The 27,542-nt window shown below is 38.5% G+C and overlaps 1 protein-coding gene across 1 annotated transcript; it reads left to right on the top strand.

Moving 5' to 3' along the window:
• LOC131693434 (peptidyl-prolyl cis-trans isomerase-like) lies at positions 1-26,107 on the top strand. Its single transcript, XM_058981273.1, has 2 exons — positions 1-244; positions 25,460-26,107. Exons 1-2 carry the CDS (start codon positions 23-25, stop codon positions 25,883-25,885), a joined length of 648 nt encoding a protein of 215 aa, XP_058837256.1. The 5' UTR covers positions 1-22; the 3' UTR covers positions 25,886-26,107.
• The last annotated feature ends 1,435 nt before the right edge of the window (positions 26,108-27,542 follow it).

Genomic DNA, 27,542 nt, shown 5'->3' on the forward strand with positions numbered 1-27,542 from the left:
TTTGCTGCAATTGACTTCCGCCATGACGTTAGCATTCATCCGGGCAGCAGCCGCCGTTGTTTTTGCCAGAAGCTGTGTTAGCAGTGGCAAAGTGTTTGTGGGATTTGCACGTAAGTCGCCGTATTCTGGTTTTTCTCTGCAAGTGCATCAAGTGTGTAATTACGCCAAAAAAGCCATGGGTTTGCCGCGTTGCTTTTTTGATATGAGCGCCGATAATTCTCCGCTGGGACGTATCGTCATTGAGGTAAGTCATTTTACTTTGTATAAAAGTAACGTGATTGCATAAAATAAGTCAGATAATAAGAATTTCTTACATTTTTGATATGCCATTGAAAATGCATATGAGGATTATATTTCCGATTAATCACAATGCGCTTCTGAAGGTCATAGTTGCAATACAGGCCAACGAAGTGAAAAATCGATATTACGTTACTTCTCCGTTGAGTATGTCGGTACATTTTTTTCTTTCAAATAGTTTTTGGTTGTACAGACCAAACTTTCGATAAAATTTGCCGTTGGTAATGTTAATATACCCTTTTAAACGTTTGTCGGAAATGTATTATTTGTATTTTATCATTCTTACGCAAGCCTGTTAGTTTACACTGTGTTTCAGGTCGAGGTAATATGTTGAAAGTTTTATAGGTCATGATTTCATAAAATATTGCGACTATTCGAAAGTGTATTGAAGTCACTTGAATTAGCGCATTTCATATCATTTTGGTAATTTTATAGTTGAAATTTATTAATTGCATGGGTAAAATTTAAATAGTTTTTGCAATCAACGATTATTATTAATTATCTCTTATAACCGCTTCAATTGTCTAATTAGCAATATTATCGAATGAATTCCGCCATAACAAATGAATATTACAATCTTTGCCTGCCTTTGATCAAAATCGTCTAACATGGTACCGTACGGGGTATAAATCAAGCTCTTTGATATGAATTTCAGTTGAAAGCTTCCGTAACCGAGTGGGAGAAAGTCGCCGGTACGCATTTTCTTAGTGTTGGTGTATTTCAGAGCAGTCGGAACATTTCTAGTCGAAGCTCATTGGTATTCTCAAGGATAGTGTTCTAAACCGATGCGGTTACCGTAATTGATTGCAAGTACGATTCACACGAAACATCCATCTCGGTGGCACGACTGTCATCTACATGCCGTCGCTGTTGTGCTATCTTATGACAAGCGCCATTTAGCACATTTCGAGAAAAACGATTTTTAAAGTTGTTGGTTCGAGACCCAACTGTTTTGGCGACCACTTTTCGAGGCAGTGGCAGCGCCTGAACTTACTAGAAGTTTCTTTCAATTTACTTCCACACGGCTAGACTTCCACTAGTAGATTAGTTAATTTATTACAATTAAAATTGTGTATTTATACAGTTTTTGTTTGATTAATTAGCCCTACGCTACTGTCCCTACGTAGGTTGATAAGCCGATCGCACGTTTTTTCCTTGTCCTGATACTAGGTGTAAACCAGCAGAATACCGTATGCAATAAAATTACAATTACAATTACGTTACGTGGATCCCTATGCTAAGAAACGGATGCATGCTGCCGGTGCGATCATGTCGCGGGTTTGCGTTATCGCGCTAGTTGTTCCTGGACCGTAATAAGTTTTTCGGTTTAACGATCGACAGCGGAGAAATTTTATTGCTTTGTTTTTTTTCGGACAGTCGCTGATCGCGTAAGGTTTCGTTGCTTCTTCGGTCCTAAAGATAGTTTGCCGGAAGAGTTTATTACAATTTATGATTTGAACACTCACTTATCATGAAGGGTTTTTATTGCTATGCCTTGATTCTGGCGGTAGTTAATAGCGAAAAGATTTATTGCTATGGTTGGTTTTGGGCGTTGCGTAATCGAGTTATTCTGGTACGGTCCCAACTATCTCCTAGTTGCACAATATGTGTTTTTAGTCGAATTTTCTCGCTGTGGTTCTAGCTATCTCCTGACCATGCAGCGTGCGTTGAGTTTCCTAATCTTGCCAAATTATGTTTCCTGTGCGCGTCTGGCTTAGTTTTCCTAATCTAGACAAATTATGTTTCTTTTGCGCGTCTAAGTCAATTTTCCTAATCTAAACAAATTATGTTTCTGAGTAAAACAATTTTGGTAATTGTTCCGAATCGCGGCTTTTTCGAAAAAAGGGTTAATTTTTTTGGAAATGGTTCTAAATGGCCTATTTTACAACAAGCAATAAAAAAATCGGGGGAAAGCTTTAAAGTAGTTTAAATTGGAAAAAATAAGTTTTTCCACCTTACCTTTTCATTTTTTCCTTTGCAATTCTTACCACTCATAAACCAAACTTATAGGGTCTAGAGCATTTTTTTCAAAATCGAGCTAATTTTATTGTCCAAAAGGAAATCGCCGCATTTTTTTCGAAAAACTTCACCAATCTGACACTTTTACTGTATCTCAATAAAAAGTAATAATAAGAGTTGCCAGACTCCTAACAAGTAGATTTCATAAGACTGGAACACTTCCTACATATTTCTGCGTTATGAACGAAACGAAAAGGTGGCAATATAATTGCCACTGCCTTATAAAGGGTTAATGATTACCATAAGTATAGAGATGTATTATTTATGTATAACTAGTAATAGTGTAACTAGTGTCTGACGGAATCAATTTTTATAGTAAGACCCAGAATCTGTGCACTTTAAGAGTCAAGTACAGAAGAATGCGCTACACTGCATAATAAGACTTGTTCTGACGTAAATTTGCAATTGCACCTTAGTTACGTTGCAAGCTTTTTTTCTCTTTGGATTATTACGACTTTAATACAAAACTTGTACATATCGAAAAACCAACCACAGTGCGTCCCAACGCCGTATTTGGCCCCTAAATAGTTTGGTTTAGCTTTATGATGTCTGGCAAATTTATTTTTTTTTGCGATTTCTTCAAGTGAATTGAATTAGGGTGGTCCTTGTGGGGAGGTGTTTAAAGTATCGACTGTTTAGATGTGTGAAGTTAACCTGCGCAATGCCCTACAATATAATAGCACAAATGAATTGAAGTAAGTTTCCCTTATAAACAAGGCTATCTGTAATGGTTAATTTGTTATGATTTTAAAGATTTGAGGTAAGGTGGCCCTTGCAAAATAGAGTGGCTTACATTATCTTTTGATGTGTTAATTTCTCACAAATGCATTGTTTTAGAGATTTTTGGAACTTTTATTGGAGCACATTTTCACCGTAGCACTGATTTTTTTTTCATAAAACGTTTATTTGACACGGCATTTGCAAAAGCTTTTTTACGCCGGGGTTTTTTTTACATAACATGATACAAAAGTTCTTTCGACTATCACGTAATAATACAAATTCACTTTCTAATGCTAACACTGAGGATAATCATCATTTTGAATATTTTTATTTATACTCTATTTTCTTGAATTTCATTGTAAACCTATTGATAGTTTTTCTGTAATCTTTGTTTATTTTTTTTCTTTATTTATATCGTTTTATCTAACGTAACTAACTGCGAAGAAATCTAAATTGTTTGTGGGTAGCAAGGGAAAAAACTAGAAACATTGGGATAATTATATTTGAATATTTTTTGTTTTCAGGAAATGATAAATATGGCCCATGTATGTAAGATCTCGTAAAGCGAGGATATCACGAACAGGAACATAGGGTGGTTTTCTTCTGGCTCGTAAGGAGTCTATTAATTGGGATCTGGCTTCACGATATTCAGTGCAAGACCAAACAACATGTTCAATGTCTTCGTAACCCTTTCTGCAAGCACATTGATTATTTTCTGCGATCTCAATACGGCGGAGATGCGCATTTAACGTATAATGGTTGGACATCTAGACATCACACGAATGAAGTTTCGACTTACATCCAACCCTTTGAACCATGCCTTCGTTGATACTTTAGGGATAATTGAGTACAACCACCGTCCCAGATCTCCATTGTCCCATGATGTTTGCCAACTAGTAAGCGTCTTCTAACGAGAAGCGCTATAAAATTCATTGAAGGCAATAGGTCTTTCATAGATGTCACCGTCCAGTGCCCCTATTTTGGCTAAATTATCCCCACGCTAAGATTCAAAAACTTTTTTTGGGGAAAAAATACCCATCTCGGACTAAACTTCATCCCATCAAAATCAGGTAAACTGCATATTATCCAAAGACTAGGTAACAGTAACGATTCTTAAAAATAGGTAATTTTTACTCAATATGAGATCCATGAATGATTCTCAAAATTGGGAAATTTTTCCGCAAAATTGTTTTTAGCATGTTACTTCAAATTAGGTAAATTTTAACATGGTGTCTACTCAATCTGAAGAAAAAAAATCCCTGAGTATTCCAGGTTTTTCCAGGGTTTTCTAAAAAAATTCCAGGTTCAAAAAGAAAGAAAATTTCATCCAAAACATTTTTTCCTGTTTACTATCAATGAGTGAGTCACATTGTTCTTTTTATGTGTTGTAACGACATTCAATAGGCAAGGGATTGCAAGGTATGAAGCGTTAATAATTAATGTCGTTTGTGCTTGGAGCGAAAATGAGTCAGGTTCTAGCTCAAACTGCTATATGAATAGACAGTGGTTGGGATTGCAACCTGATTGAGTATCGAGGTCCCACAAAAACAGCATAAGATACATGAAACAGGTCGTTCACCAACGTAGAAAGCATCTTCGATGCCTAGACGTCTCCAAAACGATTTGGGAATCAACCCTATGTTGCATTTTGCAAAACTACAACTATTCAGTTTATTGAAATCGTGATTGAGTCTGAAAAGAGTTCTCATCGACAAGGTACGGCGTTTGCTAGACGTTCGTAATGCTAATCTTTTCGCCGTTTTTAATCGACGCAGCTCTGCTTTCTACCAGGGAAAGTAGTTAGTTCGCCGATGGTTTACCTTAGGGATATGACGATCGATGAGGTAGCTCAGCTATGGCAGAAGTTTTCAGTAGCGGAATTCTCATCTTTGCTTATCACAGAATCCCAGTTGTTGCTTTGGAAAATCTTCAAAATTCTGCTGTAGTCGACCAGCTTGTGGTCTTGGTCTTCGAATGAAAGATGCAAGGTCGGATGGTGACGAACATACTTTACTTTAAGGTGAAGATATGTGGAAGCCACGTTGCTAGCCACCGACTTGCTTGTTTACATTAGGAAAAACTGAAATCTGAAGTGAAAATTCAAACGCACAAATGAGAGTTTCCGAACATTTTCCTTTGGTCATCTGTACATTGGCAGAAAGTTTGAAGTTTTGTTAGTAAACGATTAAATTTTCGCGAGTGTTTTTGCAGTGGTGTGTGAAAAAAGTGCATTTGAAAAAATGCAATGAAAACGAGAAAAAGAGTGTTTCGAAAGGAACCCCAAGTGAAGAGGGGTTATATTTTCGCACAAAACAGGAGCTACAGATGGCATTCCATCAAAAACTCGGATTGATTGCATAGGAAAATATTCTAGCTTCCTTAAGTAGTAGTTTCGTGGCACACCAGCAAGGTTAGTGTGTTGAAAAACGTATTTTTATATTTGCTCATGTCAGATACATGGCTAGGCAGGGGAGAGGGGTGTGTGTGGCGTAGGAGCTATGTTGTGGCTCGCATGTATAATGTCCTTAAACTAAGCATAGATCCAAAATCCGACCATTTTCGTTCAGCATGCTGCTAATCTGTAGGAGGGTGGCCGTAGCTATCCAAAAGAGCCATGCTGCCTGGATGAAACATAGGTTCTTCGGGTTCAGAATGTAGAAGAGCAGATCGCCACTTTATTGAATAGAAGTTGAAATAGCCGAGAATCACAATTACGACAGTTGTGCCATCGCTGCAATAGACATCAATGATTCAGAATGAGCATCAAATAGTGCAGTGTCACGAATTTTATCACCGTGGAAAATAAACCACATATCCCTCCTCAATACTCTACTGCGAAAGATCGGCGAGCTCGGACTACCTTCCATACTTTCAAGAGAAAGTACGAGTGGAACTGCAATTTATGCATCACTCACCCGATACCGATGATGTATACAAAATCGATTTTACAACATTTTGAGCTTTTGTAAAATCGCCAAAGGGCGAAGTGTCTTAGCAGGGACTGACGTGATCGGCTAGCCTCTTCTCCAACGACTCCCGCTATCTGTAAAGATAACACTCTTTGAGATTTTCAACGCTGTTCGGCTGGTGGATTGCTATAGTTATTTCAATTCCATAATCCAAGTACAACGACTTTGGACTTACTGCTTTCCGACCGATTTCGCTCACTAGCTGTATGGCAAGTCTGTTCAAGCGCATCGTAAATAGACAACTCGATGAAAGGCAAAACGATTTTGTTCTGGACGCGGCAATAATAAGTACTTTACAGAACTAGAGATCGTTCCCGATAACCGATGAACATTGCTTCGTTACACATCTCCAAGGCATACGACACAGCCTGGTAGCATGGAATACCACCATCGAAGATATTCTATTGTAATCCTAATACAAATCAAGATCCTGTGTGTAACGTTACCATCGATCGTGTAGCTGTTCCAAAAATAAATCTATTGTGTAAGGTTAGACCAGACATTGAGCTGAGAGGCGCATTGCAAGATGGTGAAGAAATCCTACGAGTCCAGACAACGATTTCTAAAAATGATAGGTGCCAAACTACAGCGTTGTAAACGTACGACAATGCTTCAAGTTGGGTCGGCTATGATCACTTGGAATTTAACATACGGCATTAACAGCGACGTCGGCTATGTATGTGGGAAGACTGCGAAGACAACTAACGCATTGGTAAGGATCATGCCGAACATCGGAACTGCAAGATGCAGAACGATACGTCTCTTGGTGAGTGTCTCATCTTACATACTGAGGTATGGTGTAACAGCCTGAGCTGCGGCGCTGAACTCAAAGCGCAGCTGGATGAAGTTAACTAACACGTTTCGCCTAATTGCTATTCGTGTCGTGGGTGCGTACAGAGATCTCGCTGAGTACATAGAATTCTATCAGCCGAGTAATAAACGAAATGCCAGGAGAGTCAGAGCGAACTCTTTGGCTAATGGGGCAGCAAGAGTGAGACAACGCGGAGAAAGGAACCCTCCGTCGGAGTAGACTAGACCGGACCTATCTCTACACACTTTCGCATCGAACAGCAAGCCGCGAGTCGTTGGGGCGCCAATGCACCGGATGCTATGCTCCACCCGGAATCGCTGAACAGACCTCGGCACCTACTGGTTGGTCCGTTGAGTAGGCTAGTTTCAGCGCCGGGGACAAGATCGAGCAGATTGGTACGAAGCGGGGAGCTAAATGGGTCACGAAAACAAGCATCGGTATCGGAATAAATTCACCACCGATGAATTTACAGTTGGGTAAATTCTAATTGTCTGGAAGCTAATTGGCCTACGAAACGACATCGATACCGACAGAAACGCCGCCGCCGGGGAGTTCTCAGTCGGAGTAGGGTAGTTTCACCGCCGGATGATGTCCGAGTAGGTCTCGATAAAGCTGGGAGCTAAATGGCTCCAGAATGCGGGTATCGATGTCGGAAGAAATTCTTGTGTCAGGGAATTCTCAATCGGAGTAGGGTGAGTTCATTGCCGGGGACTATCCGTGTAAATAGTGATAAGGCTGGAAGATGAATGACTCGCGGAAATAGGAGCTACATGGTTCAGGAAATCAGCAGCTAAACCAATCACTGAGAGAATTAAAGAATTAAATGGCAATGTAATAGATGAAGACGAACAGCAAGAGAAGAGTTCAGAGCTGAATGGCTCAAAGGTTATTTCATATATCAAGTGTGGCTCCGAGATAGCTGCGGAAAACTCATGAGCAAAAGAAAGAGGTGCAAAGAAACCACAACGAGATTCCGTTTGGATTCCAGGAACAACATAACCGGTAACAAAGGGGCAGATCGATTTGCGAAGGAAGCCAGAACACTGATGGTCATTGATATGCCGAACCCAGCAGAAGATGTTTAAAGAGAAGTTGTATATGCGTAACGATGACAGTAGGATAAGCAGTGGTTTTGTTCCCGGGAAAAATAAAACACAGAATTGGACGGAGCGAAGCAACGCTGTCGACTAATTTGCACTGACACGGGTAAAGATTAGCGACACAAATGAAAAACACCGTTCTGTTGAAAAAAGAACCACGACTGAACTGTGAATGCGGTGGAGTATCATGTACGGCACTTGGTCCAATATTGCAGGAAATACGTCAACGAAAGACAACAAACGTGGTATCAGAACAACTAGTCAGAGAGGTAAACTGAGCAACGAATCAGGAAGCAAAACGAAGATAGAACTTTTTGCGAGAAACTGGAATCGCGACAGAAATTTGAATGCAATGTTAATTTAATACACCCAGGTTTTTTTACGCGGGGAATACAGGCCGCGTAAATGAAAAACGGCATAAATTTCAAAATCCGCGTAAATGAAAACCGCGTAAATTTAGGAATCCACGATGATGGAAACCTCGTTAATGGATGGTACCATGGACAGCATTCCAGAGCTATCAGACGAATAAGTGATTTTTTATATAGCCCAACACCAAAGGAAATTTGTAAATATCAATTTTCATTAGTGTAGGAGGCCTATATTTTTTGAAATCAGTAGATACTCTAACTGATGTCAAAAGATTCAGAATAAACTGGAAAACTAACAAGTATTTCAACAAAAAGTGTAAACGGAAATTGCATTTGCATTTGATTATTGCAATCTTCTTCCACTTGTTTATTATTTGATACGGTCGGTTGGATTGTTATGACGTTCATCTCTCCCACTGACAGTATTAAAATGTAAGAAAAAACTAATATTACTATTCAATTGAATGATTGTTTTATTGGCTAGTAAACCCAAATATTTGTTATTCGTAGCAGTCGAAACAAGTAAAGTGAAATAATAGCGGATTAAAGAAATGTTTGAATTTATAAATCTACATTTTCTCGCTTTTCGAAATAAATTTTTTATTCTATCGAAATTCAGAAAAAGTTTGATGGTATTGAAGGAACAAAAGTATTTTGCGTATGGCGTTGCTCGTGACAATTGATACAATTTTGATATCATCATAGTCAACTTTCAAAATTCCCTGAGGATTCCAGGTTTTTCCAGGTAAAAAAAAATTCCCTGAGAATTCCCGGTTTTCCATGTTTTTCCCGGTTTTTCCAGTGAGTAGACACCATCTTTAACCAAAATTGAGATGGTCGTCCGTTTTTCAAATTTATAGATAAAATTGTGCGTATTTGGATTTCTCCAGCAAATAAAATACACAAAAAGAGTGTATAGCCTCTTAAGGTTGCGAAAAGCTGCTCGCACTTGCCGGAATATCTATATCCTTTCGACCATGGCACAAATATGATGTCGGACACATAAGTACATGATCAAATAATGAGCCACGATGTGCTATAGTCTCTGGTAAGACAGATGTGTCAACTATAATAATCTCTTTCAATACACAGTATTGGGATAACCCTGGTTTATTAAACTTAATATTATATTAATGCTACCCTACAAGGACTGATCGTATGTTTACTGCTTACTGAAGCTTTCTCCAAGGTAGTTACGGGATTACCGCTATTCCTCAATCAATGTCTCAGAGTGCATCGGTGGACAACGAAGTTCCGTGTTGACAAGTATTTTGAAGTAGAATACTTCTAACGTTTCAATATAGGGGTCCCGTTTCAAAGTTGCTGCTGAGATATTTTCCCAGTTTTCGAATGCGAATAACTTCTGTTGTACTGATCGAAATCGCTATTTTTTGCACTATCTGATCGGAAATATGTGCACATATATTGTATTTGATTCCGTAAAATGTACTATTACTATAAATAACAAAAATGTGTTATGTGAAAGTGGTAATTACCAGCGCTGATTTGTCCGAACAATTCAACCAAGCAGCGAGCGTTGCTAGGACCGCCTCTTTGCATCCAATGAACCGCGACTCACATATAAAAGCAGCACATAAGAAAAAAATCGTCAGTTTGCTTTTTGACCTCGTAGTAGTTGCTACGTTCCGTCAGCTCGGAGCAATATATTCCATGACTGCCGCCAGGCATCATTTCAATGATGTACAGGCGCGCTTACTATGATCACAGACCACAAATAACAGAACGCTCTTTCTTTCGGAGCTAAATAAACGAATTTCAAGTGTTTGCTGGCGATGGGGTAGCTTGGTGAGAAAGAGCCCACTCTTGCTCTTTCAATAGACCTTTCTCGTCCGACCTAACCCCCTTTTTTCTTATTTTTATTCAAAAGACTACACATTTTTAAGAATATTTCCGCTGAAATGAGACTTTTTAGAGCTATCGTGATTTTTTAATGATTTTAAAAAATTTGAAAAATGCAAGAATGTTGAGTATTTTTTTCACCTTTGCAAGAATGGTGGGACTCAAAATATGTGTTTGGGCAGCACTGTTTTGTATATTTTTGCTTGGCTTCCTGGCAACGCGGCAAATGAAGTGGTGAGTCGCGGTACAAAGTTCATTGATTATGTAAACAAACTAAAGTGAACCTCTCGGTGGAGAACGTTGCATGGTAATGTTTAACCTCACTTTTTTGACAGTTCAAAGAGATTGTTTACATGATCTTGGAATTTTTGTTGATTCGATCATAGTATGAGAAACTTGGTTTGGTTCGTTGCCAAATGTTAACACTTTCCCAACAAGGTCGCTCAGCTGTATTTTTTAATTGATGTCGGCATCATACATTGTTCCGTTAAATTTAACATTTTTACTTTTCTTGTACATGATTCATTGAAGAAGCAAGGAATTTCTAGACAAACATTTGAAAAAGGCCTACTGCCAAATGCAAACAAATCGAATTTTGATGTTCTCTATTAAAATCCTGGGACAGAACCTGTGGATAGATGTTTTCTTTTTCTTTTTTCTGTTCATTTTATCTCTTGTCTTGCATAGCCGCTCTTTCTTCCTCACGTATTTTAAATGGACTGGCTACATTTGACAGACCCCCCTGACTGCATTTGACGGTTCCCTTTGGCTGCATTTGACAGCTCCCCCTGGCTACAATTAACATTAGGTTTTTTCGTATCCACACGTTCCGTTCCAGTTAACAACTATCTATCTGGCCATGTATATAAACATAACGCAACAATGGATTATGACGAATTTTGATAATAATTTTATAACAAATTATAAAAGAGCCCGGCTGATATAAAAGTCCTAACTAGCAATACACTTATTATAAAATGATTATAAAGGATTATTGTAACTGATTCCAAAAGGATTATAAAGGCAGCGAAATACGTACTCAATGATTTAAGGGGTGTGTCTGATGTAAACAATATGCGCAATCAAACTAAATAAAACAGTATTCAATTTTTAAATAGAATTATGATGAATTCGACCAAAACTCCTTTTGCCTTTTTCTCATTTTCAAATGCTTGGGTAGAATTTAGATTATTTTATCGTTGTTGCGATCAATTTCATTTGGTTTGTTTTGTTCACAATGTTAGTCGCAGAGCATTTTGGTGATCTATGGCAATTGATGACCTTTACACCCCATACTAGGTCCGCTCCTGTTGCAGCTGTTTCGCCCTGTCCGGCACCGAGTCAACCGATGGTCCAACCTGCGCCGCACTCGTCTGTCGCTATGTCAATGGCAGGGACTTGGATTAAAGGCCAAAATTTCAGCTACGGTTGGTGGTGTTGCTGCAATCGGTTTGCCTTCGGCCACGTTGGACACTCGGCTAACGGGAATATTCAGCGATTCCGATTCGAAGGAAGCAGCGCCAGTAGCAGACAGCTTCGGTTCAGCAATACGCTCCGGTATCGGACGAAGCTAACACTCCGACAGGACGAAGGTTTCAACGAGGGGCTCAGGCATAAGTAGCAGAGTCCTTGCACTTCCTGCTTGTCGAGTGAACAATTCCGACGAAACCACTGCCGCTCTCGCCAAGTTTGATCACCGTAATAAGTGCGACGTCAGCGGTATAGTGCCAGGATTAGTCGAGAACAGTGCCAGGACTGACTTGCCAACAGCTACAAGATTAAATAGCAATGCATTTTTAAAGTGACCATAGTATAACGTAGAGGCTTTAGCCAGATGATTTATTCAGCAGAATAAGATAGCAAAATTACCCAAAACATAAGACCTGGCTGTCGAAGTGAATACACACACATCATCACCTACAGAGGCAAGCAATATTGGAACGCAGCGAAATTCCTCACAATGAATTGATCTCGTTAGGTGAAATTCCAGGAAGTACAATTTTCATAGCACAATTTAGTCGACCGAAATTGTAGTCCTCAGTCGAGAGAAAGACTGATAGAGTAGCAGCAGCTAGGAATTTTCTTTCGAAAGCTAGCAGCGGTTTCGCGTATCCTGCGCTAAGTAGAGAGCGTTAAGACAGATCTCCGAAACATGTCAAGTGCTATCAGATGAGAAAAAACGTCGCATCTATGACCAGTACGACAAGGACGGTTTGCTGACCAACGGTTCCGTCCGGTACCACCATAACACACGGCACCGGCGACATATATATATATATTCACAACATACTAATTACTTATCCTTCCGAAAAAGTAAATAAATTGACTATGCAATTTATCATTCGCTGCCTAGTTATTTCCTGCCAATTTGAACAAGACAGCAGTTGCAGAAAGTTTTATTGCGGTGCAAAAATGATGGCAACTCGGGATATAATATAAATTTACATATAATTTCTCCTCCCTGATATTCTTCCAGAATGTATAATGCTCTGCATTCTTATCAGTCCTATCAAATCCTTCTTACTCCTTATCGTCAGTGCCGAGCACTGTTTTGCATTTGCCGGCTAAATCAACGACAATGCGATAATCGACGAAACTTTTGCTGTAATGGAACTTGAACACGAATAATAAATAATTGTTCCATTCGAAAGCGATAACCTTGCTGTCCTCATGTTTGTAGCTATCATACGCTGGTAGGCATTCTGACCAGTGGAAACGTTTTTCGGTATGGGCATTGAACGATCATTTCAACAACTTATCATCGACCGAATTCGTTACCTATAAAGTTCAGGTAAACTTCACCACCTAAAAATGAGTAATAAATCAGATCATCTTGTTAGGACTTAACCCACGAACAAACAAACAAATGTGTACAAATCCTTATCCTTCATCCAGAAAGCAATCGTTTTATACCTGGATAGAATTTTACAATAGCATTTACCCTACAAACAATCTTAAAACAATAAATATTATAGTTATTACTGTTTCAACATTGTTCGATGCCAAGTTCTCTCAGTAGATTTGCAATAAAATTTCATGTAACAATAAATTTCACTGTTCAGCAAAAAACTGATACAGTGCATTCACATTAAATTTTACTGTTTCCGAGAAAAAAATGCATGGAGAAAAATTGATTTTTTTAATGTTAAGATACATAACCACCCCCCTTTTTCACTGTAAAAGTCTATTTTACATTGAAATTTACTGTAAAAACGTTAAGGTTTAATGTTTTTGTATTTTAGCATAACACTAAAACTTACTGTAAATTATTGTAAAATTACTGTACTGTCACAGTGAAAATCATGGTTTTGTTACTGTACATTTCTATTCGGGTAGCCCAATGCTTGATCTTACGATTCAGCATATGCCACCGGGTTTTGCATCCAGCGCCGATTGGTCAATGTATGAACCAGGGGTGACATTACGCATCTCGAAACGAAAGGTTTATTGTATTCAAGCTTGTGTGAAAAGTTCGATTCGAATTGGTTGCATAATGTGGCACCAGGTTCCCATTGTTCCAATCCTCATCCCTCTTGAGTTGATAGTCTTTCAAAGAGCATCGAAAGTATTCAAGTAATGTAAATTTTAAAAGTTCATGTAAACAAGTCTTAGGTAAACAAGCACACTGAACTGTCAGAAAAGTGAGGTTATACATTTTCATGCAATGCTCTATGTTTTTGACAGGTATATGAATGAATCATTTCAGCATCAGTGATGCCAGGTCTATTTAAGCAATAGCCTGCAGTGAAAATATAAAAGTCTGCAGATTGCTACAAAAATCTTCAATAAATTTGACATAGAAATGTAGTATGTACATATTTTAAATGATCAAAAATGTTGAAGGCTTGTGTATAAATTGGCTGGCATAGGCTTTGTTCTGCTAAATATTTGTAATCTGCAAAACATCTGCAGTGAAAATGCAAAATCTGCAGATTTACTAATATATATGCAGATCTGGCATCCTTTTAGTAATCCCCACATGAAATTCATCCAAATGGTGTAAAAGTACGGGGAAACAAGGCAAGATAGGTATTTAGAATATGGGGTTAAATGAGCAGCTTGCACTATTTTTGATTTTTTCAATAGTCAGAGGTACCAAATCATCGCGGCAATCAGCAGTAACGAATTGGGGATAAAAAAGGAAGCATCCTATCATATAAAATTTTTTGACGAGAAAGGTCTATTCGACATAGATGTTTCATTAGGGCTTAAATCGCAAATAAGCATAAGCATAAGAGATCGCCCGTAGTTGCTACTCCGTTATTGACCAGAACCAAATTAGGTTGCAAAATGTTGATTGGAACAACATGCTTGGGAATAACATGATGAGCCACATTGTACAATCCATTCTGATCCCTGCATGCTGATCAATACCGACGCCGGCCACGTCCGAATGCAGATCTTCTGGGAAAGGAAGGAATGTTACTCCGATACATGTTGCTACTAGAGACCGAGGAATCCTCTGCATCTCCACATGTATCACGCGAAGGGGAGAGTTGTTAGTAAATGTGCCAATAGCGTTATCATGTAATAATTGCTCTGGGCAGCCGGCTGCCGAGAATTTGGGAAATTTATCACTTGTATTAATACGATTAGTAAAATAAGCAACTTGAACTCCGGATAGCCGGCTATAAGGAGCACTGCTTATATTTTTTAATAATGTTGAATCACGTGACGAATTTTTTCGTAGTTTCTATCGTGTCGGTGCTGATTTTACCCGGCGATCGTTTGAATAAAATGAGGAATCTTATACAGAAGGTTCCTCAGACTCTTCCATAGGTGTCTCGGAGTTGGTGGTTTGGAAGGAAATAGGGTCTAGGATTCGCTCCAAGCAAGCGATGCGACCTATATAGCATAGTTTATTACTTTGTAGTTCAGTTAGTTTTCGAGAACACGATCGCTCGAAAAATAAGATCTTGTTTAGTTTTTTTGTTCTTTTAAAATCTGGGTAGCCGGCTACCGAGAGTATCCTATGTTTTCTAAACAAAAGCAATTTTAACTCCACACAGCCGATCGTGAGAGTATTGCCCAGAAAAACTAATCTTATCTGCTTAATGGGCCGGATCACTATTTATTGCGACATTATTTAGACTAACTTCGCTATTCCTTCTCTACGATATATTTTTGGATTGCAAACTACCGAGTGATAACACGTTATACAGACAAAGAGTTATGATAGCTCTAGATGCTATAAATCAACGAAAGTGTTTCCTATTTCTAATATCGGATTGTTTGTGAAATACACGTATACGAACGATTATATCAAACATTGAATGGAAATGCAGAGGATCGTTAACCTGATGGACGGGCTTGTTACCAATAACGGAACATGAAATTAGATTCATTAAAACAGACGCGGCGAATTTTCAGTACGTATTGATTCGCGATCATTGATACTAGTCATCCTCCTAACTAGGGAAACAAATTTCAACAAATAAAGGAACAAGTTTGATCAGTTGAAATATAAGTTAGTTAGAGCTGCGTGCTCCCCTACAATGTCATCAACTCAATTAACATCCCAAATTATGTACGACAAAAATATATTAGTATATATAGCATAACAGCGCAGGCCTAAGAGACTGCCAACAATGCCATGCTAACAACCGCTCATAGTAACTCCGAACAATCGGCCATGAGGAGTTCTGCTTGTATCTTGTTAGATCGAACAACGTTCAGTCCTCTATCTCACGGGGAAGCGCTCGGGAGTTCCATTATATCTGTGTTACCTCCCACAGGTGATCACCTGCATAAAAGCCGAACCCCATGCAACAGCCATTCGTGTGCAACCCACCTCCCTTTCAAGTCCGCTACCATATAGATAACTAGAAGTGCACATCCACAATGGTTGGATAGTGATAAGAACCTTTACTAATGCAGCACCACGACAAAAATAATAAGACACAAGCGGGAAACTGCTCCACTTTTAAAGCAGACAAATTTGTGAATAGTATGCCGATTATACGAAATTGCGCGCGCTCCACCCGACCACCGGCTATGCCAAACACGCACTAGCAGGTACAAAACTACAGTTCCGAACAATGGCATAGAATATGGTATTTGTCCCAACAGAAAACTTAATGGATCCTTATCGAATGTTACAGATACACCTAAGCAATCCCCACATTAAACAAGACAAGTAATAAGGAATATACTTAAAATCACCCGTTCGGCGAATGACCGGTTAGGTTGAAGCCACTTTCAACAAATCCAATCCAAATCATCTACTAGAGCGAACATGAGAGAGGAAGTACTGAAAGTCTATCCCTAGCACACATATACTCGGCACAAATGGCAATCACATGGAAATAGACCCTCTTTCGACGCATATTCACAAACCCACCATTCAATCAATACTCCCTCAACATCTCAAAACATACCATAGAGCTAGCACGCCTCAATACCATTAATAAGTTGATAATGTATCGCCAATACATATTAGGTCACTGACATCCATTCAAAGTCTTTTTGGCCACATTGGCCACCATCATCGGTTCTGGAAGTCCCGGCGGAAGTATCCAAATTCAGAATAACAGTCATACCGGTTTCTCGGAGATGGCTGGACCGATTCAACCAAACTTAGTCTCAAATGAAAGGTGTTGCACTCCCGTAAATGGCTATTTAATTTCATCCCGATCCGACTTCCGGTTCCGGAGTTACAGGTTGTGGCGTGCGATGAAAGCAAAAAAGGTAAAAATTTCGCTAAAATGTCTCAAACAACTTAAATTTGCTATTCTAGGTCACCGACGGCCAACCAAACTTCCGTTGACTACATTGACCACCATAGACGGTTCCGGAAGTGCCCGGGAAAAGCGGCCATCTTTCAAAATTGACGAACTCACATCAGTCTCCCGGGAATGGTTGGGCCGATTTTCACAAACTTAGTCCCAAATGATAGCTATAATAGAGGATATTATAGCTATCATTTGTGATTGAGTTTGTGAAAATCGGCCTATATATATAAAATGTCTATAAAATTTCGTACGGATCGCTTATATGGGTCCGGAAATATAGACTATACCGTCCGGTCACATATGAAATTCCCATATAAGCCGGAACTCAATTTTTTTTTCAAAGCGGGGACCCCATGAAAATTCCGAAATCGAATTCGTATTTTTGATGCCAAACATCTTTAAAATGCATGAAACGTCGAGATTTTATGCTATCTCGATTTTTTTTTTATGAAAATCGACTTTTTGGGACTTTGCCGATTTCGCACCTTTTTTCAGTTCAATATTCCCGTGGCTGTTTTTTCTTTTGCAAAATTTTAGAACTCGAATAATGATTTCTTTTCTTGTATATTTGTCATGTCATGTATAATAATAAAATACAATATATGCATTTGAAAGCTTTTAATGAATATGAACAACGCAAACATTCTCGTGTTCATGATTGAGAAAGGCACAATTGCACCACTAGGTGGATTAAAACAGGTTTTTTTTCTTTTAATTCGGCATGTTCTTTTTCCTTTTATCACTATATCTCAATTTAGATTCATTATAACACTCACGAACATAATCAATTGCATATTCTCTCATATACACTCATAATATCTCATTCAAAACGTACAAACGCTGCTAGCCTTCGCGATAACACAAACCGGGTCAAAAAACGCGAACATGCAATTGTAATCATCCACACATACTCGCGATCTCGCCAACAACCCACCGCTCGCGCGATCATGAGTCGGTCACGTTAGGTTGTCCCTGCCCTCGTTCTTAACAGCCTAGATTCATGTCTTCAGTTGGACCAATAAAAAATGAGGCTCATATTCATTAGACAACACATTCCATGGAAACGTGACAGGGAACTCTAGTGTTATGGGGGAATTATCTTCTAGTACCTGAACCGTACACTAAAAACTAAGCAACAAACTCACGGTCCGCGCGATCATTCAAGAACACACGCGAATATGCATATGGCCACACAGTTACAAAATCGAATTTATACACGCGAAATCACATGCGTTCTGGCATACGCAACAAACACGTGAACATACAAGCGCTTGAGCTTTTCGCGATCTTCCACGCACATCTATGGTTGCGGTCTCACAAACTTGATAAAACCACGGCATAAAATGAACTTTTTAACATTTATAAATTGGCATCACATAATCACAAAATACATTAGCTATCAAACCTTATGGAGAAACATTGTTCGATGCCAAGTTCTCTCAGTAGATTTGCAATAAAATTTCATGTAACAATAAATTTCACTGTTCAGCAAAAAACTGATACAGTGCATTCACATTAAATTTTACTGTTTCCGAGAAAAAAATGCATGGAGAAAAATTGATTTTTTTAATGTTAAGATACATAACCACCCCCCTTTTTCACTGTAAAAGTCTATTTTACATTGAAATTTACTGTAAAAACGTTAAGGTTTAATGTTTTTGTATTTTAGCATAACACTAAAACTTACTGTAAATTATTGTAAAATTACTGTACTGTCACAGTGAAAATCATGGTTTTGTTACTGTACATTTCTATTCGGGTAGCCCAATGCTTGATCTTACGATTCAGCATATGCCACCGGGTTTTGCATCCAGCGCCGATTGGTCAATGTATGAACCAGGGGTGACATTACGCATCTCGAAACGAAAGGTTTATTGTATTCAAGCTTGTGTGAAAAGTTCGATTCGAATTGGTTGCATAATGTGGCACCAGGTTCCCATTGTTCCAATCCTCATCCCTCTTGAGTTGATAGTCTTTCAAAGAGCATCGAAAGTATTCAAGTAATGTAAATTTTAAAAGTTCATGTAAACAAGTCTTAGGTAAACAAGCACACTGAACTGTCAGAAAAGTGAGGTTATACATTTTCATGCAATGCTCTATGTTTTTGACAGGTATATGAATGAATCATTTCAGCATCAGTGATGCCAGGTCTATTTAAGCAATAGCCTGCAGTGAAAATATAAAAGTCTGCAGATTGCTACAAAAATCTTCAATAAATTTGACATAGAAATGTAGTATGTACATATTTTAAATGATCAAAAATGTTGAAGGCTTGTGTATAAATTGGCTGGCATAGGCTTTGTTCTGCTAAATATTTGTAATCTGCAAAACATCTGCAGTGAAAATGCAAAATCTGCAGATTTACTAATATATATGCAGATCTGGCATCCTTTTAGTAATCCCCACATGAAATTCATCCAAATGGTGTAAAAGTACGGGGAAACAAGGCAAGATAGGTATTTAGAATATGGGGTTAAATGAGCAGCTTGCACTATTTTTGATTTTTTCAATAGTCAGAGGTACCAAATCATCGCGGCAATCAGCAGTAACGAATTGGGGATAAAAAAGGAAGCATCCTATCATATAAAATTTTTTGACGAGAAAGGTCTATTCGACATAGATGTTTCATTAGGGCTTAAATCGCAAATAAGCATAAGCATAAGAGATCGCCCGTAGTTGCTACTCCGTTATTGACCAGAACCAAATTAGGTTGCAAAATGTTGATTGGAACAACATGCTTGGGAATAACATGATGAGCCACATTGTACAATCCATTCTGATCCCTGCATGCTGATCAATACCGACGCCGGCCACGTCCGAATGCAGATCTTCTGGGAAAGGAAGGAATGTTACTCCGATACATGTTGCTACTAGAGACCGAGGAATCCTCTGCATCTCCACATGTATCACGCGAAGGGGAGAGTTGTTAGTAAATGTGCCAATAGCGTTATCATGTAATAATTGCTCTGGGCAGCCGGCTGCCGAGAATTTGGGAAATTTATCACTTGTATTAATACGATTAGTAAAATAAGCAACTTGAACTCCGGATAGCCGGCTATAAGGAGCACTGCTTATATTTTTTAATAATGTTGAATCACGTGACGAATTTTTTCGTAGTTTCTATCGTGTCGGTGCTGATTTTACCCGGCGATCGTTTGAATAAAATGAGGAATCTTATACAGAAGGTTCCTCAGACTCTTCCATAGGTGTCTCGGAGTTGGTGGTTTGGAAGGAAATAGGGTCTAGGATTCGCTCCAAGCAAGCGATGCGACCTATATAGCATAGTTTATTACTTTGTAGTTCAGTTAGTTTTCGAGAACACGATCGCTCGAAAAATAAGATCTTGTTTAGTTTTTTTGTTCTTTTAAAATCTGGGTAGCCGGCTACCGAGAGTATCCTATGTTTTCTAAACAAAAGCAATTTTAACTCCACACAGCCGATCGTGAGAGTATTGCCCAGAAAAACTAATCTTATCTGCTTAATGGGCCGGATCACTATTTATTGCGACATTATTTAGACTAACTTCGCTATTCCTTCTCTACGATATATTTTTGGATTGCAAACTACCGAGTGATAACACGTTATACAGACAAAGAGTTATGATAGCTCTAGATGCTATAAATCAACGAAAGTGTTTCCTATTTCTAATATCGGATTGTTTGTGAAATACACGTATACGAACGATTATATCAAACATTGAAGGGAAATGCAGAGGATCGTTAACCTGATGGACGGGCTTGTTACCAATAACGGAACATGAAATTAGATTCATTAAAACAGACGCGGCGAATTTTCAGTACGTATTGATTCGCGATCATTGATACTAGTCATCCTCCTAACTAGGGAAACAAATTTCAACAAATAAAGGAACAAGTTTGATCAGTTGAAATATAAGTTAGTTAGAGCTGCGTGCTCCCCTACAATGTCATCAACTCAATTAACATCCCAAATTATGTACGACAAAAATATATTAGTACATATAGCATAACAGCGCAGGCCTAAGAGACTGCCAACAATGCCATGCTAACAACCGCTCATAGTAACTCCGAACAATCGGCCATGAGGAGTTCTGCTTGTATCTTGTTAGATCGAACAACGTTCAGTCCTCTATCTCACGGGGAAGCGCTCGGGAGTTCCATTATATCTGTGTTACCTCCCACAGGTGATCACCTGCATAAAAGCCGAACCCCATGCAACAGCCATTCGTGTGCAACCCACCTCCCTTTCAAGTCCGCTACCATATAGATAACTAGAAGTGCACATCCACAATGGTTGGATAGTGATAAGAACCTTTACTAATGCAGCACCACGACAAAAATAATAAGACACAAGCGGGAAACTGCTCCACTTTTAAAGCAGACAAATTTGTGAATAGTATGCCGATTATACGAAATTGCGCGCGCTCCACCCGACCACCGGCTATGCCAAACACGCACTAGCAGGTACAAAACTACAGTTCCGAACAATGGCATAGAATATGGTATTTGTCCCAACAGAAAACTTAATGGATCCTTATCGAATGTTACAGATACACCTAAGCAATCCCCACATTAAACAAGACAAGTAATAAGGAATATACTTTAAATCACCCGTTCGGCGAATGACCGGTTAGGTTGAAGCCACTTTCAACAAATCCAATCCAAATCATCTACTAGAGCGAACATGAGAGAGGAAGTACTGAAAGTCTATCCCTAGCACACATATACTCGGCACAAATGGCAATCACATGGAAATAGACCCTCTTTCGACGCATATTCACAAACCCACCATTCAATCAATACTCCCTCAACATCTCAAAACATACCATAGAGCTAGCACGCCTCAATACCATTAATAAGTTGATAATGTATCGCCAATACATATTAGGTCACTGACATCCATTCAAAGTCTTTTTGGCCACATTGGCCACCATCATCGGTTCTGGAAGTCCCGGCGGAAGTATCCAAATTCAGAATAACAGTCATACCGGTTTCTCGGAGATGGCTGGACCGATTCAACCAAACTTAGTCTCAAATGAAAGGTGTTGCACTCCCGTAAATGGCTATTTAATTTCATCCCGATCCGACTTCCGGTTCCGGAGTTACAGGTTGTGGCGTGCGATGAAAGCAAAAAAGGTAAAAATTTCGCTAAAATGTCTCAAACAACTTAAATTTGCTATTCTAGGTCACCGACGGCCAACCAAACTTCCGTTGACTACATTGACCACCATAGACGGTTCCGGAAGTGCCCGGGAAAAGCGGCCATCTTTCAAAATTGACGAACTCACATCAGTCTCCCGGGAATGGTTGGGCCGATTTTCACAAACTTAGTCCCAAATGATAGCTATAATAGAGGATATTATAGCTATCATTTGTGATTGAGTTTGTGAAAATCGGCCTATATATATAAAATGTCTATAAAATTTCGTACGGATCGCTTATATGGGTCCGGAAATATAGACTATACCGTCCGGTCACATATGAAATTCCCATATAAGCCGGAACTCAATTTTTTTTTCAAAGCGGGGACCCCATGAAAATTCCGAAATCGAATTCGTATTTTTGATGCCAAACATCTTTAAAATGCATGAAACGTCGAGATTTTATGCTATCTCGATTTTTTTTTTTATGAAAATCGACTTTTTGGGACTTTGCCGATTTCGCACCTTTTTTCAGTTCAATATTCCCGTGGCTGTTTTTTCTTTTGCAAAATTTTAGAACTCGAATAATGATTTCTTTTCTTGTATATTTGTCATGTCATGTATAATAATAAAATACAATATATGCATTTGAAAGCTTTTAATGAATATGAACAACGCAAACATTCTCGTGTTCATGATTGAGAAAGGCACAATTGCACCACTAGGTGGATTAAAACAGGTTTTTTTTCTTTTAATTCGGCATGTTCTTTTTCCTTTTATCACTATATCTCAATTTAGATTCATTATAACACTCACGAACATAATCAATTGCATATTCTCTCATATACACTCATAATATCTCATTCAAAACGTACAAACGCTGCTAGCCTTCGCGATAACACAAACCGGGTCAAAAAACGCGAACATGCAATTGTAATCATCCACACATACTCGCGATCTCGCCAACAACCCACCGCTCGCGCGATCATGAGTCGGTCACGTTAGGTTGTCCCTGCCCTCGTTCTTAACAGCCTAGATTCATGTCTTCAGTTGGACCAATAAAAAATGAGGCTCATATTCATTAGACAACACATTCCATGGAAACGTGACAGGGAACTCTAGTGTTATGGGGGAATTATCTTCTAGTACCTGAACCGTACACTAAAAACTAAGCAACAAACTCACGGTCCGCGCGATCATTCAAGAACACACGCGAATATGCATATGGCCACACAGTTACAAAATCGAATTTGGACACGCGAAATCACATGCGTTCTGGCATACGCAACAAACACGTGAACATACAAGCGCTTGAGCTTTTCGCGATCTTCCACGCACATCTATGGTTGCGGTCTCACAAACTTGATAAAACCACGGCATAAAATGAACTTTTTAACATTTATAAATTGGCATCACATAATCACAAAATACATTAGCTATCAAACCTTATGGAGAAACATATTGTATTTTTATGAACAGCCAACAGTAGTACTGTTCAATGCACCTTTTCATCACATTCTGCAGCGCAATTATTTGTCAAGTATACATCAATCCATTAACCCTACCCCAACCCACACCCTGTTACTCTCCCATGGCGTTTGGTGGTCCGCATAGACTATTCTGCCATTACCCCTCCTATCATCGGCCTTGGACTGACTTGCGCTCTCATTGCCCCACCAAACGCTGCAAAATGAAAATGAAATTTTGATACGAGGAATACTTATATACTAACAGAATTTTTCGAGTTTTGGGGTTTTAGTTGATCACCTCAAACCTCTTAAATAAAAAAGGCTTCGGGCAAAAAGCCTTAACTCCGCCAATTAATGCTTGTTTATTCACTGGAAAATGTGGTACCAAAATACTATAAATTTGACGTAATGAAATCATTGCTTTATGCCTTTATGTAAAATCAAACTTTTTTGGCATTTTTCGAACAAAAAGGTATGTAACCCCGTGGGCTTAAAGCATGACTCCAGACTACAATTTTTATGCTTAGAGATTTATAGCTCCAAGGTCTCCGGATTCTGTTGGTCCTTACAATCTAATAACAATACGGCGGTGGTGGATAGAAGCGAAGGGATACCCTGACGACTGGCAGATTGAATTATTTTTGCTGTCAATTCAACTAGATCCAGACCGATGCAGTATCCTATGGTTGTCAGTTCATTACATATAATTAAATATCATTCAATTGGCACAATGCATTAAAACTTAAGTGAATTAGCCAAATGTCGGGATAATACCAATTCAAACCCAAATCTAAAGTAAACATCATTCAATTGCACAATTTATTAAATTTCAAATTTAAGTTAACTATCCAAAATATTGGGACCATATTAATTCAAATGTTCAAAATCTGCCTAGTACTCTTGAAGAACCATCATCCACGCAAACCAAACCAAAAATCAAATGAAGTGGCATGTTCCCAACTATAAGCAACTTTCTATACGTTCCTCCCGTTATTTTCTTCTACTTCATTGGTTTTTTTTGTTTTACTTCTAGTAGTTTCCTTTTCTATTACTCATGCATACCAAAAAAATATCAGTCAATTTATACGTTTCTACTTAATCTCTTCATATTTTTTCTTTTAATTCGGCATATTATTTTTTTCTTTTATTATTATATCTTAAGCTAGATTCATAATAGCACTCACTAACACAATCAATTGTATATTCACTCATATACACTTCGCGATAATACACACCGGGTCACAAACGCGAACATGCAATTGCAATCATTCACACATACTTGCACCCGCGATCTCGCTAACACCCCGGTAATTAAATGAGCGTTTCAGCAAAATTTACAAACGCGATCTCAAGCATCCGACAGTCCCTGCCCTCCTTCTTAACAACCTAGATTCATGCCATCAGTTAGATAAATAAAAAATGACGCTCATATCCACTAGACAACACGTTCCATGGAAACGTGACCGGGAACACACACGTCTATGCAAATGACCACACAGTAACAAAATCGAATTTATACACGCGAAATCACATACGTGCTGGTATACGCGTCAAACACGTGAACATACATACGCTTGAGCCCTTCGTGATCGTGCAAACTTGATAAAACTATGGGATAAAAAGAACTTTTTAACACTTATGAATTTGCATCACATAATCATAAATACATACATTTGATATTAAACCTTATGGTAAAACATATTATAATTATTTCTGAACAGTCAACAGTAGTACTATTCAATGAACCTTTTCGTCACATTCTGCAGCGCAATCATTCGTCAAGTGTACATCATTTTAATAAACCTAACCCAACCCACACCGTGATCCTTTCCCATGGCGTTTTTGTGGTCTGCAGGACCATTCGGCCATGAACTCACCTATCTTCGGCCTTGGACTGACTTGCGCTCTTATTGGCCCACTAAACGCTGCAAAATGAAAATGAAATTAACACTATAACCCTTCAATAATTCTATTTTTATACTTTCAATTTCAGCTACGCACTGATGTAACTCCAAAAACATGTGAAAATTTCCGAGCACTTTGCACAGGGGAGAAAGGCTTCGGTTACAAGGGCTCTACTTTCCATCGTGTGATTCCGAACTTCATGTGCCAGGGTGGCGACTTTCAAAACCACAACGGCACCGGTGGCAAGTCGATCTATGGTAACAAGTTCGAGGACGAGAATTTTATTTTGAAGCATACCGGACCGGGCATCCTTTCAATGGCCAACGCTGGACCCAACACCAACGGATCTCAGTTCTTCGTTACCACCGTGAAAACCTCTTGGTTAGACGAACGTCATGTCGTCTTCGGCAGTATTGTTGAAGGCATGGATGTTGTTCGAAAGATTGAATCTTATGGCAACCAGTCCGGCAAGACTTCCAAACAGATCGTCGTATCTAACTGCGGTCAGCTATAAATTCTTTCCGACTTCGCTACACAATGCTTTCCTATTCATAATTTTATATTCAGTTTACGTTTAGATTGCTTTCATTAAATCGATTCCTAACAGCATAATATTGAAACGGAAATTCTAACCGGCGATTCCAAAGTACTGTATAATCTATCGTTTTTTTCATATTCTGTGTAAAGGAGAAGTAAATTCGTTCCAAAAATAAATTCAATTTTACTTTTATGCAAATTAGTGGTCCAATTCGTGTCCTCTCTCGCAATAAAGGAAAACACTAACACTGAAATGATGACAAACTATGAAGATAGATTCGCTTGCCGGTCCATTTAATTTTAAAGGAATTTTTTAGTCGAGGGTTGGTCTACACAGTTGTAGGATATAAATGGTGATGCATTAGCAATATTGAATCGAATAAATGCCGACAAATTTATTAAATTTGTTTTACTGAGGGTGTTATCCTGTTGATGATATGGGTAAGGATACGCTTTTTGAGTCGGACAAACGCCGAATTATCGTGGCTTGTGTCACTCACTGATAAAAATGTAAACGTGATGCCCATTGATTTTATACATAGATTTTTGCAATTAGCGGTGGCATATAGACATTATTTGCTGACGTATAAACGGTTGTACGTCATTTCTCGGTATACCATTCCCCAGAATGCCACTTCCCGGAATGTACCATGTCCCGGAATATCGTTTCCCGGAATGTACCATTTCCCGGAAAACCATTTCCCGAAATGTATCATCCCGGAAAAATGTTTCCCGGAATGTATCATTTCCCGGAAAACCCATTTCGTGGAATTCCATTTCCCGGAAAATAAAAATCGTACCCAATCGACCAAACTTATTTTAAGAAGACCTGCCATGCAGCTAATTGTGTTCTAGGAGATTTTATCTACTTTAGAACATGAAAAGTTTGAAAATATTTTTAACTTTTTTGATCTTGAGTGGTTATTGTGGTAAAAAAAACAAGATAGCGACAAGATTGCAAAATTGTCATTTAAAAGATTTAATCTTTTCGATTCCGCGATGTTAGGAAAATTTATTTAAATTAATCATTATATGAACACCTTACGACCGATTTTTGGTTTTGAACCAAATAGAAACTTAGGAGGATTTAAAACAATCGAAAAGCACTCCAATTGATAGGATATCAATAAATTAAATGTGTACCAACGTAGTAACAAATACTTTCTAATTTTCACACAGCAGGTGGTGAAGGGTGAATAAATTCATGACCGTCTAATTCCTGACAACAGGCCCTATATTTTGCCTGATATTTGTTCCAAATTTTGCGGATTCAGTTAATAAAGTATATTTTCAATTCTTTTGCCATTTTGAATCGGTGGTAATCTTCGGTGAAAAGCATAATACACAACTGTAGAATTTTGAAGATTTGGAAATTTTGTTATTGAAATAAAGTGATATAACAGAAAATGGAAGGCGAGCAGAATACCTAATTGTATATATTATCAATTCTGTTCTATCGTTTTTAGGTAAACTCCAAGCGTACTAAAAACTTCAAGCGCGTTTTTTTCAAATCCACTTCAAACCACGAGCTTTGGAATATTCGCAGCATATTCTAAATTTTCTCCAGCGACGTACGAAGGATTTTAGTTAATAAATGATGTTTGTATCGATTTTCTTGGCTATTTTTGCCAATT

This window comes from Topomyia yanbarensis, chromosome 1 (assembly GCF_030247195.1).
Source record: "Topomyia yanbarensis strain Yona2022 chromosome 1, ASM3024719v1, whole genome shotgun sequence".
Taxonomy (NCBI): domain Eukaryota; kingdom Metazoa; phylum Arthropoda; class Insecta; order Diptera; family Culicidae; genus Topomyia; species Topomyia yanbarensis.

What these genes read in the sequence shown, in the direction of transcription:
- LOC131693434 (XM_058981273.1), top strand. Translation starts at nt 23, where the DNA reads ATGACGTTAGCATTCATCCGGGCAGCAGCCGCCGTTGTTTTTGCCAGA. An exon ending in TGGGACGTATCGTCATTGAG is followed by an intron (nt 245 to 25,459) that starts GTAAGTCATTTT and finishes TTTCAATTTCAG; the next exon opens with CTACGCACTGATGTAACTCC.